This window comes from Sinocyclocheilus rhinocerous, unplaced genomic scaffold (genome assembly GCF_001515625.1).
Source record: "Sinocyclocheilus rhinocerous isolate Xijiao unplaced genomic scaffold, SAMN03320098_v1.1 scaffold1363, whole genome shotgun sequence".
NCBI lineage: Eukaryota > Metazoa > Chordata > Actinopteri > Cypriniformes > Cyprinidae > Sinocyclocheilus > Sinocyclocheilus rhinocerous.
In genome coordinates, this window is record NW_015625576.1 from 71,747 (window position 1) to 84,497 (window position 12,751).

Sequence of the window (12,751 nt, forward strand, 5' to 3'; positions counted from 1 at the left end):
TTTTTTTTCTAATTGTTTAAGCAACTTTATCAATTATATAAGGTTTATAAACTTTATTTTAAACATTATGCACTTTTTTTCAAAGATAGTCGTGTTATTTTATTACGCTTTGAAGAAACGTGCATAATATTTTGCGAGATGCGCCCTCTTGTGGCCTCAGGAGAGAAGCCAAAAGCTTTTTTTCCCCCTAACTGAAATTATGCCTTATAAATTCGAATATTGATAATATTTAAGTAAAAAATTCCAATTTAGTTTTTCAGCCATTTTGACAGCCCTAATACCTAGTAATGATGCATTTGTAAAAGCTTTTTCATTCAATTATTTGTCTTAACACTTTCATGTCACATTATATCTGCAGACGATGATGATGTCTTTCTGTGTGGGAAATGTAAGAAGCAGTTCAACTCTTTGCCGGCGTTCATGACTCACAAGCGTGAACAGTGTCAGTCCAACACGCCGTCACTGGCCACCGTCTCTCTGGCCTCCAACAACGCCTACACCTCCGTCCCGTCCATCAGCGCCGCTAACAGACAGGTACAGCACACCTGCTGAAAAACCATGAGACGCCATATTACTGAAATTCATTCTGTTTTTATGTTTATATAATCCTCAAGGTGTCAACGTACATCACTGTGCCGCAGTCACCGCTCACACACACGCTGGTCCAGGGAAATGTGTTGGTCAGCGATGAGGTTCTGATGTCGGCCATATCAGCGTTCAGCTCTCTAGACCAGCCGATGGCAGCCATGCAGGGATTGACGCAGGTAACACTGAATAAAGCTTAAAGGAATAGTTCAGCCGAAAATTAGAATTTGCTGAAAATTACTCACCCTCAGGACATCCAAGATGTATTTGAGTTTGTTTCTTCATCAGATTTGGAGATATTCAGCATTGCATCACTGTCTAAGCAATGGATGCTCTGCAGTGAATGGGTGCCGTCAGTATGAGAGTCCAAACAGCTGATAAAAACATCACAATAATCCACAAGTAATCCACAGCACTCCAGTCCATCAGTTAACATCTGGAGAAGACAAAAGATGCGTGTTTGTAAGTTCACTGGAGGAAGCGTTATTATGGATTATGGACTTATTATTTTAGCTGGAAGAGGCAGTTTAAAGTTAAAAACATCTTAATGATGGATTTGTGTCTTATAAACACGCAGCTTTTGGCTTCTCCAGACATTAACTGATGGACTGGAGTGGTGTGGATTATTGTGATGTTTTTATCAGCTGTTTGGACTCTCATTCTGACGGCACCCATTCACTGCAGAGCATCCATTGCTGAGACACTGATGCAATGCTACATTTCTCCAAACCTGATGAAGAAACAAACTCATCCTAATCTTGGATGTCCATTTTTGGGTGAACTAACCCTTTAAGGATTACAAATAAACTGGTAACCTCTGACATTGCTTGTGTTTTTCAGAGTAATCTCAGCATGCACGCGGGAACCTCGTACCTCCAGCACCATCAGCAACCTCCACAGCCCCTCCCTCCGACACAGGCCACGCCCATGTCCTCACAGGTGCCCTCCAGCAACAGTAACTCAGTGGTGCAGGTGTACAGCACACTGCCCCCTATGGGCGGAGGCGGTACTGCAGAAATGTCTGCTCTGGGGCTTCAGTCGTTTCAGTCCATTCAGGTACAGCGCTGTTCATTAATTCACATGATCACAAACGTAATGTGCATATTTCACGAGTATTCAACTCTGAAATTCACTCAAAATTAAACTTCATGGTACATATTTGACAGAAATGGTAAATACTATTATTAAAAACACAATATAATAGACCTACGTTATAATATAATATATACTATTATAGTAATTATTAATATTTTGAATATGCTATTATTTTTATATTTTCAGTAGTTTAAAGTTAAGTAATTTTTTTAGTAGGCAATGTTATTTTAGTATTATTTATATACTATTATAGTATTTATTAATCAGATTTTTTTTCATTTTCAGTTTCCATTTTCATTTTAGTTTAAGGTTTAGTCATTTTATGTGCTTTTGTTGTTTTTTAGTAGTGTTTGTTTTTTTATATATTTTTTTATTTAAATTAAATTTATTTTATTTCAGTTTTAGTAATTTTAGTACTTCAACTTACACTTTTTTATTTCAGTTTGTTGCCAAGGAAACATTTCTAGTTTTCATTCAAGTATTTTAATTGTAATGTTTTCATCTAATATTTATATTTTATTTTATTTCAGCTCTATTTAATTAATAAAAACAATTTTAATAGTTAAAATTTTAGTTAACAATAACGTCACTGTTAGTGTAGATATTTTTATTTCTATTTAGCTTTAATTTATGTTTATTTCACTTTTAGTTTTGGTCATTTTAGTTCTTTAATATTAATTGCAACATTAGTAATTTTTGTTTAAGTTTTCAAAGTTTTTCATCTAATATTTGTTTTATTTTATTCCAGTTATATATCAGTTACCCCAAAAATTTTTTTTATAGTTTTAGTTAACAATAATAACACTGGCTGAAAATAAAAATATGCATTTATAAGTAAATTTTAAGTATATTTATATAAACCTCTAAAGGACTTTGTAAACAGTTTTTAGAAGGTGCTATTGATAAATAATATTTAATTATTATTAAATCAAGGCCTTTTCTGATTAAATAAATCTGCATATATATTCTAAGTTTACTGATGCAGGTTTGGCTGTTTAATGAACATTTAATTACCTGATGTGTCTGTGTGTTCGGCAGGTTCCCAGTCAGTGTGTGGAGGGCCAGGTGTTCAGCGCCGCTCCGGTTTACAGCCCAGGAAAACTGACCAACAAAACCAAGACCTGCACCATCAGCACAAACCTCTCTGAGCTGGGTGAATATGACAAGGTTATCATCCCTAAGAGAGCCAGAACCTCCAAGAAAACACAGGATGGTAGTTCACAGCGTCAATACATGATCTACACCAACCAGTCCGCTTATGTATTTGAATAAACAAGTACTACTTTTCAAAGTTTGGGGTCAGTAAGATTTTTTTGAAAGAAATTAATACTTGTATTCAGCAAGGAGGCATTAAATTGATCAAAAGTGACAGTAAAGACATTTATAATGTTACTAAAAATTTCTATTTCAAATAAATGCTGTTCTTTTGAACTTTCGATTCATCAACGAATCATGAAAAATAAAATGTATCACAGTTTCCACAAAAATATTGGGCAGCACAACTGTTTTCAACACTGATAATAATCAGAAATGTTTCTTGAGCAGCAAATCAGCATATTAGAATGATTTCTGAAGAGCATGTGACACTGAAGACTGGAGTAATGATGCTGAAAATACAGCCTTGATCACAGGAATAAACTATATTTTAACATATATCCACATAGAAAACAGCTATTTTAAATTGCAAAAATATTTCACAATTTTACTGTTTTTACTGTATTTTTATTAAATAAATGCAGCTTTGGTGAGCAGAAGTGACTTCTTTCAAAAACGTGAAAAAATCTTACAAGCGCCAAACATGTAAACAATAGTACATATAAAGTAACTGACAACTGCAAGAATATCCAGTCTCTTATTTTGTTCCAGCAGGCCAAGCTAAAGGAAAAGCCCAGAAGCTCAAGTGCAATTACTGTGACAAAGTGTTTACCAAGAACTTTGACCTCCAGCAGCATATTAGAAGGTAAAGGAGAAAATTCATATGAGATGTTTTTGTTCAGTGGTCTCAAAATCATGACAGTAACTGCACGAAATTCAAACAATTTGCAAAGCACATGCGTAAACATTCACAAGAACATAAACATGGCATCTAAAACTCTGTCTGGCGTCTAAATCTGCAGTCACACGGGTGAAAAGCCCTTTCAGTGTATCGTGTGCGGCCGTGCCTTCGCTCAGAAGTCCAACGTGAAGAAACACATGCAGACGCACAAGGTCTGGCCCGCTGGAGTTCACAGCACTGCTTCCAGGATGCCCATCACCGTATGCGTGCTTCCTCTAAACAGTGACGAAAACTCACAGCAGATGGAGGAAGAAGGGCAAGAGCAAGGTGAGACAGCACGAGCTACAGGAATAGTTCAAACAAAAATTTTAATTTGATGAAAATGTTCTCACCCTCAGGTCATCCAAGATTAGGATGAGTTTGTTTCTTCATCAGATTTGGAGAAATGTAGCATTGCATCAGTGTCTCAGCAATGGATGCTCTGCAGTGAATGGGTGCCGTCAGAATGAGAGTCCAGACAGCTGATAAAAACATCACAATCATCCACAAGTAATCCACACCCCTCCAGTCCATCAGTTAATGTCTTGTGAAGCCAAAAGCTGAAACAAATCCATCATTAAGACGTTTTTAACTTCAAACCATCACTTCTGGCTAAAATACGAGTCCTCTATCCATAATAACGCTTCCTCCAGTGAAAAAGTGGTCTTGTCTGAATCAGGAGAGAAATCTGCACAGATCAAACACTGTTTACAAGCCAAAACATCTCTAAACAAATATGTGGGTGGATTTTGATGTGATAAACAACAAGAGATGGACTTTTTCACTTGAGGAAGCGTTATTATGGATTATGAACTCATATTTTAGCCATAATCAGTGTTTTGAAGTTAAAAACATCTTATTGATGGATTAGTTTCTTACAAACACGCAGCTTTTGACTATACAAAACATTAAAGGGGTCATATGATGTTGCTAAAAAGAACATTATTATTTATTTTTGGGTGAACTATTCCTTTAATCCTGGTGATGTTTCATACCAACCTAAAGATTTGTGTGGCTTCGTCTCCAGCCATTGAGGAGCAGGACGCTGGGGTCCAGGAGACACAGGGTTCAGCGGAGGGGAAACAGAGCAGCGGGATGAACCAGAACAAGCAGATCATCCTCATCGACAGCTCGTACCAGTGCCAGTTCTGCTCAGCCAAATTCAGCACCTACTTCCAGCTGAAGTCTCACATGACGCAGCACAAGAACGAACAGGTACCGCACACAGACAGAAACATTTTACAGAGCCAGAATACTAAATATCACCACAAAATGTATATTTACATTTATTCATTTAGCACACTCTTTTTTTATCCCAAGCGACTTACAAAACAGAACAAATATTTGTAATATACAATGCCAGGTTTATTAGACAAATAGATTATGAAGCAAGAGGAGAAGTGCAGAAATAGAAAAATTATTTTCTTACCAGTTTTTTTTCCCACTGAAAATATCTAAACATCCTTAAAATTAGATAAATTATCTATATAAAATATTATAAAATATTTAGATATATACCGGTAATTAAATAAGTAAACGTAAAGCAAAACTGCATAAGAGAATATATCTTGAATTAAGCTTATTTTTCTGTGCTCATTATAGCAAAGATGTTTTTTATTTTTTATTGTTTTCAGCAGAAATGTAAAGAGATTTATGCTTAAAAGGGAAAAACAAACAGCTTAGAATAGATTCTCTGAAAACAAGTTATTACTTAGCAATTTTGCTTCTCAGGTAAATTTATCTTGTTCTGTTAAATAATGTACGCTACTGTTTAAAAGCTTGGGTTCAGTAAGATTATTATTATTTTTTTTTTAATAAATAAATATCTTACGCATTAAAATGATCAAAAGTAACAGTAAGGACGTTTATAATGCTACAAAAGATTTCTATTTCAAATAAATGTTGTTCTTTTGAACTTTGTATTCATGAAAGAATCCTGAAAAATAAAATGCAAAAAATAAAATTACTATCTAACAGTTTTGCTTCTCAGATAAATTGATCTTGTTTTAAGGATCTTTAAATGACATAAGATATTTTGGTAACACTTTACATTAAGCTCACATTAGTAAACAGTAGTTAATGCATTTACTAACATTAACTAACAATGAGCAATACATTTGTTACAGTAATGATTAATTTTAAACTTTAGGTAAAATAAGTACAACTGTTCATTGCTAGTTCATGTCATCATGTTAACTTTTGATTTTAATAATCTATTATTAAATGTGAATGAAATTAACATTAACTAAGATTATTAAATGCTTTAGTAGTATTTTTCATTGTTAGTTCATGTTAACAAATGGAACCTTAGTTCTGTAAAGTGTTACCACTGTTTTTACTGAAAAAAGAGACAATGATGCTAAAAATATAAAATAGCATCTTTCGTTTCAGATTTACACAACACCAAACGTCATGTAAAAATGAAGTGTGGATAGTCATTTTAGTCATCTCAGTGTGCGATGGTCAAACGTGACTAACTCTATGAAGTTCCTGTCAGGTGTACCGCTGTGTGGTGAAGAGCTGCTCTCAGACGTTTCAGAAGCTGGATCAGTTTCTGGAGCACATCCACACGCACCAGGAGCAGCTGACGTACCGCTGTCACCAGTGCAGTAAAGTCTTCCCATCGCTCTTCGAGCTCGGCCTTCACCAGTACTCACACAGCTTCTGTCCGCAGCAGAACCAGCACAAAGAGACCAACTACTACAGGTCACACACACACACACACAAACAATCACTTGCTAACTACTACAGGTCACACACATACACACACACACACAATCACTGATCAGCTACTACAGGTCACACACAAACAACCACTTACCAACTACTACAGGTCACACAGACACACAGACACACACACACACACACTCTCTCTCACACACACACAGAATTACTTACCAACTACTACAGGTCTCACACACACACACACTCTCTCTCACACACACACAGAATTACTTACCAACTACTACAGGTCTCACACACACACACACTCTCTCTCACACACACACAGAATTACTTACCAACTACTACAGGTCTCACACACACACACACTCTCTCTCACACACACACAGAATTACTTACCAACTACTACAGGTCTCACACACACACACACTCTCTCTCACACACACACAGAATTACTTACCAACTACTACAGGTCTCACACACACACACACTCTCTCTCACACACACACAGAATTACTTACCAACTACTACAGGTCTCACACACACACACACTCTCTCTCACACACACACAGAATTACTTACCAACTACTACAGGTCTCACACACACACACACTCTCTCTCACACACACACAGAATTACTTACCAACTACTACAGGTCTCACACACACACACACTCTCTCTCACACACACACAGAATTACTTACCAACTACTACAGGTCTCACACACACACACACTCTCTCTCACACACACACACTCACACACAATCACTGACCAGCTACTACAGGTCACAGTGATAAGACTTAAGAGGTTAAACTCTGCTCAGATCTGAATGTGTCGTTGTTGTTGTTTTTGTGTTCAGATGTATGAAGTGTCAGAGTAAATATTCCACACAGGAAGCTCTGGAACAACATCTCCTGAACGCCACACACAATTACCCCTGTCCACACTGCCAGAAGGTCAGCAATATTTCAGTATTATTTACATAATATTATAGTATTTCTTAATAATTTGAATTATTTTTATTTTTATATTTTCACTTTTCGTTTTCATTTTAGTTTGTTTTAGTAATTTTGTTATGTGCTTGTCATTTTATAATTTTTTTTATATATATTTCTTTTTACCTTTATTTTATTTATACTTCGGTTTTAGTAATAAAAAAAAATAAATCTTTTTTTAAGTTTAAGTTTTACATCTAATATTTACATTTTATTTCAGCTTTATTTCAATTAAATCTTTTTTATATATTTCTATTTAACATATATATATTTTTTTTTTTTTCATTTTTTGTAATTTTAGTACTTCAGCTTAAATTTACTGAAGTCGGTTGCCAAGGCAACATTTCTAATTTGTTTGTTTGTTTGTTTTTTTAATTTAAGTTTTTCATCTAATATTCATATTTTATTTCAGCTTCATTTCAGTTAACAAACAATATTTTATTTAAAATGTTTTAGTATTATTCAGTACCATTATTGTATTTAATACTTTGAATTAGCCTTTATTTCTATTCTGTTTTTAATTTTAAGTTTTAGCAATTTTGTTATGTGCTTTTGTCATTTTTTGTATTTTTTTTAATGTTACTAGTTTTAATGTTTGTTTTTTTTTTAGTTAGTTGTCAAGGCAACATTAAATTTAACTTTTTCATCTAATATTCATATTATATTTTATTTTATTTCAGCTTCATTTCAATTGATGAAAAGGATTTTTAATGTTTTTAGTTTTAATTTTAGTTTAAGCTTTAGTAATTGTATGTTTTCATAATTTTTATTAGTTTTTGTTTTGTTATTTAACTTTATTTCAATTTTACTATAGTTCTAGTTTCATCTTAAACTTTCTAACTACCATTATAAAGTGTTACGTTTTTCATGTAATATTTATATTTTATTTAAAGTAAAAAAAGATTTTTAATAGATTTAGTTTTAGTTAATAATAGCACACTGCAGAAGGCACCAGAGGAGTCAGCGCCTGAACATTTCTGTTCAAAGAATCATATTGAAGAATCAAGAATCAAATGAAACATATTTGTCAGCGGTGAATGTGTTTGTATCTGTCAGGTGTTTCCGTGTGAGAGGTATTTCCGCAGGCATCTCTCCACTCACGGCGTCGGCGGCAAATTCAAATGTCAGATCTGTAAAAAGTTCTTCAAAACAGAGCACTACCTCAAACTACACACAAAGATCCACTCAGGTACAGTATTTTACTCGTAAACACAGTTTTAGTCTTATATAGTTGAGTTCATGAAGGATCTAGAAAGATTGAAGTCCCACAAACAGATGAGTTAATGTATTAATTAGCTTTGATTGAGTAATAAACTGAATTTATTTTGAGTCTGATGTACCGTATTGGCCCGAATATAAGACGACCCTGATTATAAGACGACCCCCTTTTTCCAGATGTACCTTTTGGGAAGAGACACATGCTGATCCACGAACCCTTCAAGAAGTACAAGTGTCCCTTCAGGTGAGTGACGGCAGAGAAGCATCCGTGTGATGTGAATGTGTTTGATGATTTGATTTCTGTGGCAGGACTCATGTGGGCTGCACTAAAGAGTTCAACAGACCCGACAAACTCAAAGCTCATATTCTCTCACATTCAGGTGAGGATGATGAAGTCTGAACTTTAGTACTTCAGTTTTACATATAATATTCAGCCTTATTTTAATGAACGAAACTGATTTTAATAGTTTGTTTTAGTATTATTCATATACTATTATAGTATTTATTAATAATGTTAGTATTATATTAGAATTTTAGTCATTTTAGTTTGTTTTAGTCATTTTGTTATGTGCTTTTGCCATTTTTGTTTTTTATTTCTATTTAGTTTGATTAAATTTTGTTTCTAGTTTTAGTCATTTTAGTTCTTTAGCTTAAAATGATTTTCTAATTATCATAAATTTTCAAGTGTTAAGTTTTTTTAATTTTTCATATAATAGTTTTATTTTATTTTAACTTTATTTTTAATCAAATAAAAACTTTTTAATAGATTTAGCTTTAGTTAACAATATATTGTAGTATACTATACAATTTTGTATTTTTATATACTAATATTCATATTTTATTTAATTTCAGCTTTATTTCAATTAACTAAAATAGTTTTTACAATCATTGAGACACTACTAGTTTTTATTAATATTTTGAATTGGTTTTCATTTTTATATTGTCCATTTTCTTTTTAATTTGAGTATTTTTGTTGTGTTTTTGTCATTTTTATTAGTCTTTTTTAATAATTCTATATTTTAAGTTTTATTTCAGTTTTTGTTGTTACTTTAGTACAAGGTAAAGTTTAGAAAAGTTCACAAACCCCTTTTGATTAAAATCTGCATTTATTATATATAAATATAAATCTGCATATTGTGTATGAGTTTTAATATAATATATATATATATATATATATATATATATATACACACACACTACTTTTTTATTAAAAACTATATATAATGTAATATATAATATACTCATAATATGTGAATACATATGCAGCCAAATATATATATATATATATATATTAGTTTTTAAGCATATATATTCAAAATTATTATTCTATTCTATTATTCTAAATATGAGTGTTTACTTAAAAAATACTTAAATTATAATCAAAAAATATTTTCTTGGCAAAACCCCTTAATATCTTAGTAATAGCTTTGCTTATCAGGTGAATTTATCTTGTTTTTATGGACATTTCAATACTGTTACTGCAAAACAAGGCAAAGATACTCTAATAAACGTTTTTTGTTGTTGTTGAGTAATGTGGAACTGTATAATAATGTATGAAGGGAATGTAGGTATAATCTCTTTTTCTCTCCTGCAGGTATAAAGCCGTATAAGTGTCAGTTCTGTCAGAAGTCGTTCAGTCGTCGCGCTCACATGCTGGAGCATCAGCGCTCGCACACCGACAACTACCGCTTCCGCTGCGCCGCCTGCAACAAGGGCTTCACCCGCCACAAATACTACAGTGATCACAAGTGTCCGCTGGCGGGGGCCGCGCAGGGTGCAGACGGGACGCCGGGACGGGACAACAGCGGCCAGGGTAAATACACACACACCTTAAAGGGACAGTTCACCCAAAAATGAAAATTTGCTGTTAATTTACTCACCCTCTGGCCATCCAAGATCACATTTTACATATTCAGTAGAACAGTAAAGAAGATTTTTAGCTGAAACTGTGATCCTTGGTGATTCATAAAATGCAAGTAAACAGCTACTGGCACTTTGAGAGTCAAAAAAGCATATACAGGCAACACTAAATGAATCCCTGTGGCTTCTGATGATATATTAAGGTCTTATGAAGCGAAATGATCAGTCTGTGCAAGAACCTAAATATTATTTACAAAATTATTACCTGTAATCCAGAGCCTCTAGACAAACTAGGAAATCAGATTCTTTTCCTCAAACTGATTCTTTCGAACAGTTCGTTTCAATGAACTGGTTCAATTCACTAGTTCATTTACGTAATCACGCAGTGATGTAAAGTATGCGCGATTATATTATTAAAGCGCCCAATAATAATGTGAAACGTGGATGTTTTACATGTCTAAAGCATATAAACAGAATAAACTAGCCTAGCTCACCTTTGTACATAAACAATGAGAAACCCTAATAACATTAATTATTAAGTTCGGTTCACTCATGCTCATATCAGCGGCTCATTCAGTCCGAGTCGAACTGTTTCCTCAGTTCAGTGACTGGTGAATGATTCATTCATCACAGGATCAGATGCGCTGGTATTTCGGCTCATTTTGACTGAGTAACTTGTAGATCTGTGCTGCTTGAGCCACAAACTGTTTCAGATGATTCAGTCCGATTTGGTGAACTGATTCAACTAAAAGAAGAACTGATTCGTTTGTGAACCGGACATCACTCCGAACCGTTTGCCTGAGGCTCTGGATTACAGGTAATTATGTTGTAAATAATGATCAGTTTCTTGCACAGACCAGTCGTTTCGCTTCATAAGACCTCAACATATCGTCAGGAGCCACGAGGATTCATTTTGTGTTGCCTGTATGTGCTTTTTTGACTCTCAAATTGACGGTAGCCATTGACTTGCATTTTGTGAATCTGCAAGGAGCACAGTTTCAGCTAAACATATTCGTTACTGTTCTGCTGAAGAAAAAAAAGTCACCTACATCTTGGATGGCCTGAGGGTGAGTAAACTAACAGCACATTTTCATTTTTGGTGAACTCTCTCTTTAACATGCAACTAGTGGAATTAACGAGTCATTACCACCTCAACGAAACAACATCTTTTGTTATTTCCTCAGACACAGGAGACGGATCTCCTGCCGCGGAGCCTGATGAACCTGGAGAAACCGAAGAGGAGGACGAGGATAATGACGGCCAGACGCAGCAGGATGAAGAGCGTGAGCAGATGAGAGGAGAGGAGGAAGAGGAAGAGAGGAGCGAGACGAGACTGGATCACATGCAGGAAGACGACAGCGCCGTCAGACTGCTGTCTGAACCCATGTGCTTCCAGACGGGCGACTGATGAACATTTTACAAACGTGCATCACACTGTTTACATAGCGTCGGCTTTCAGTCGTTTTTAAAAGCATAAATGATGATTTCCTTCATTGTTAAGGGTTCAGATCCCTGTTGCTGATCTTTAATATTTGATTTGTTTTATATTAAAACATTATTATAAACTGATTTCTTTTTTTCTTGCATTTGTTGAGATGAACTCAGACTGTAACCTAATCTATACGGTTTCAAATAAATATTTATCTGAATTTCTGCACATTTGCAGTACAATTATTATGTATTGTCCATACATATGTATGATATATATTTATAATGCTTGTCCATAAATCATGCAATTTATGGGATGTGGGCCAAAAACATTATAAAGCAATGTTGTAATTGTGAACAAAAAGTAAAACTAATAATCATTTTCTGTAAAAATAAAATAAAAGTATTAGATGAAAAACTTCAGCATATTCTTTTTCATTTAGTTGCCAAGGCAACATTTCTAATTTAATATTTTAACATTACTAAAACAAAAACTGAAATAAAAATAAAGCTAAAAATAAATAATAATAATAAACAAACTATTAAAAAATATTATTAGATTAGATAATATTAGATGCAAAACTTCACCTTAAACATATTTTATTTCCTTTAGTTGCCAAAGCAACATTCTAATTAAAAATTTTTGTAAGTACTAAAATGACAAACTAAAACTGAAATAAAAAAAATGAAGCTAAAATGAAGTATTAAGAATAATAAAAATTATTTTCAGTAAAAAATAAAAAAATAAAAAATAAATATTTTATGAAAACCTTCACTTTAAGCTTATTTTAGTTGCTAAAGCAACATTTTATATTTTTTAGGTTTTTAACTTTTTTTTTCAAATTTTTTTTT

The 12,751-nt window shown here is 33.6% G+C and overlaps 1 protein-coding gene across 1 annotated transcript in view; it reads left to right on the forward strand.

Annotated features, from left to right (window-relative positions):
* The window catches only part of LOC107751935 (zinc finger protein 341-like), an 18,500-nt gene extending 6,382 nt beyond the window's left edge, over positions 1-12,118 (forward strand). The window contains exons 3-16 of the mRNA XM_016567721.1: positions 359-534; positions 615-764; positions 1,426-1,641; positions 2,719-2,893; positions 3,547-3,640; positions 3,798-4,003; positions 4,743-4,930; positions 6,213-6,421; positions 7,258-7,354; positions 8,450-8,582; positions 8,771-8,855; positions 8,921-8,991; positions 10,206-10,424; positions 11,656-12,118. Coding sequence (XP_016423207.1) covers positions 359-534; positions 615-764; positions 1,426-1,641; positions 2,719-2,893; positions 3,547-3,640; positions 3,798-4,003; positions 4,743-4,930; positions 6,213-6,421; positions 7,258-7,354; positions 8,450-8,582; positions 8,771-8,855; positions 8,921-8,991; positions 10,206-10,424; positions 11,656-11,879 — 2,243 coding nt within the window. The 3' untranslated portion in view covers positions 11,880-12,118. The remainder of the gene's footprint in view (positions 1-358; positions 535-614; positions 765-1,425; positions 1,642-2,718; positions 2,894-3,546; positions 3,641-3,797; positions 4,004-4,742; positions 4,931-6,212; positions 6,422-7,257; positions 7,355-8,449; positions 8,583-8,770; positions 8,856-8,920; positions 8,992-10,205; positions 10,425-11,655) is intronic.
* The last annotated feature ends 633 nt before the right edge of the window (positions 12,119-12,751 follow it).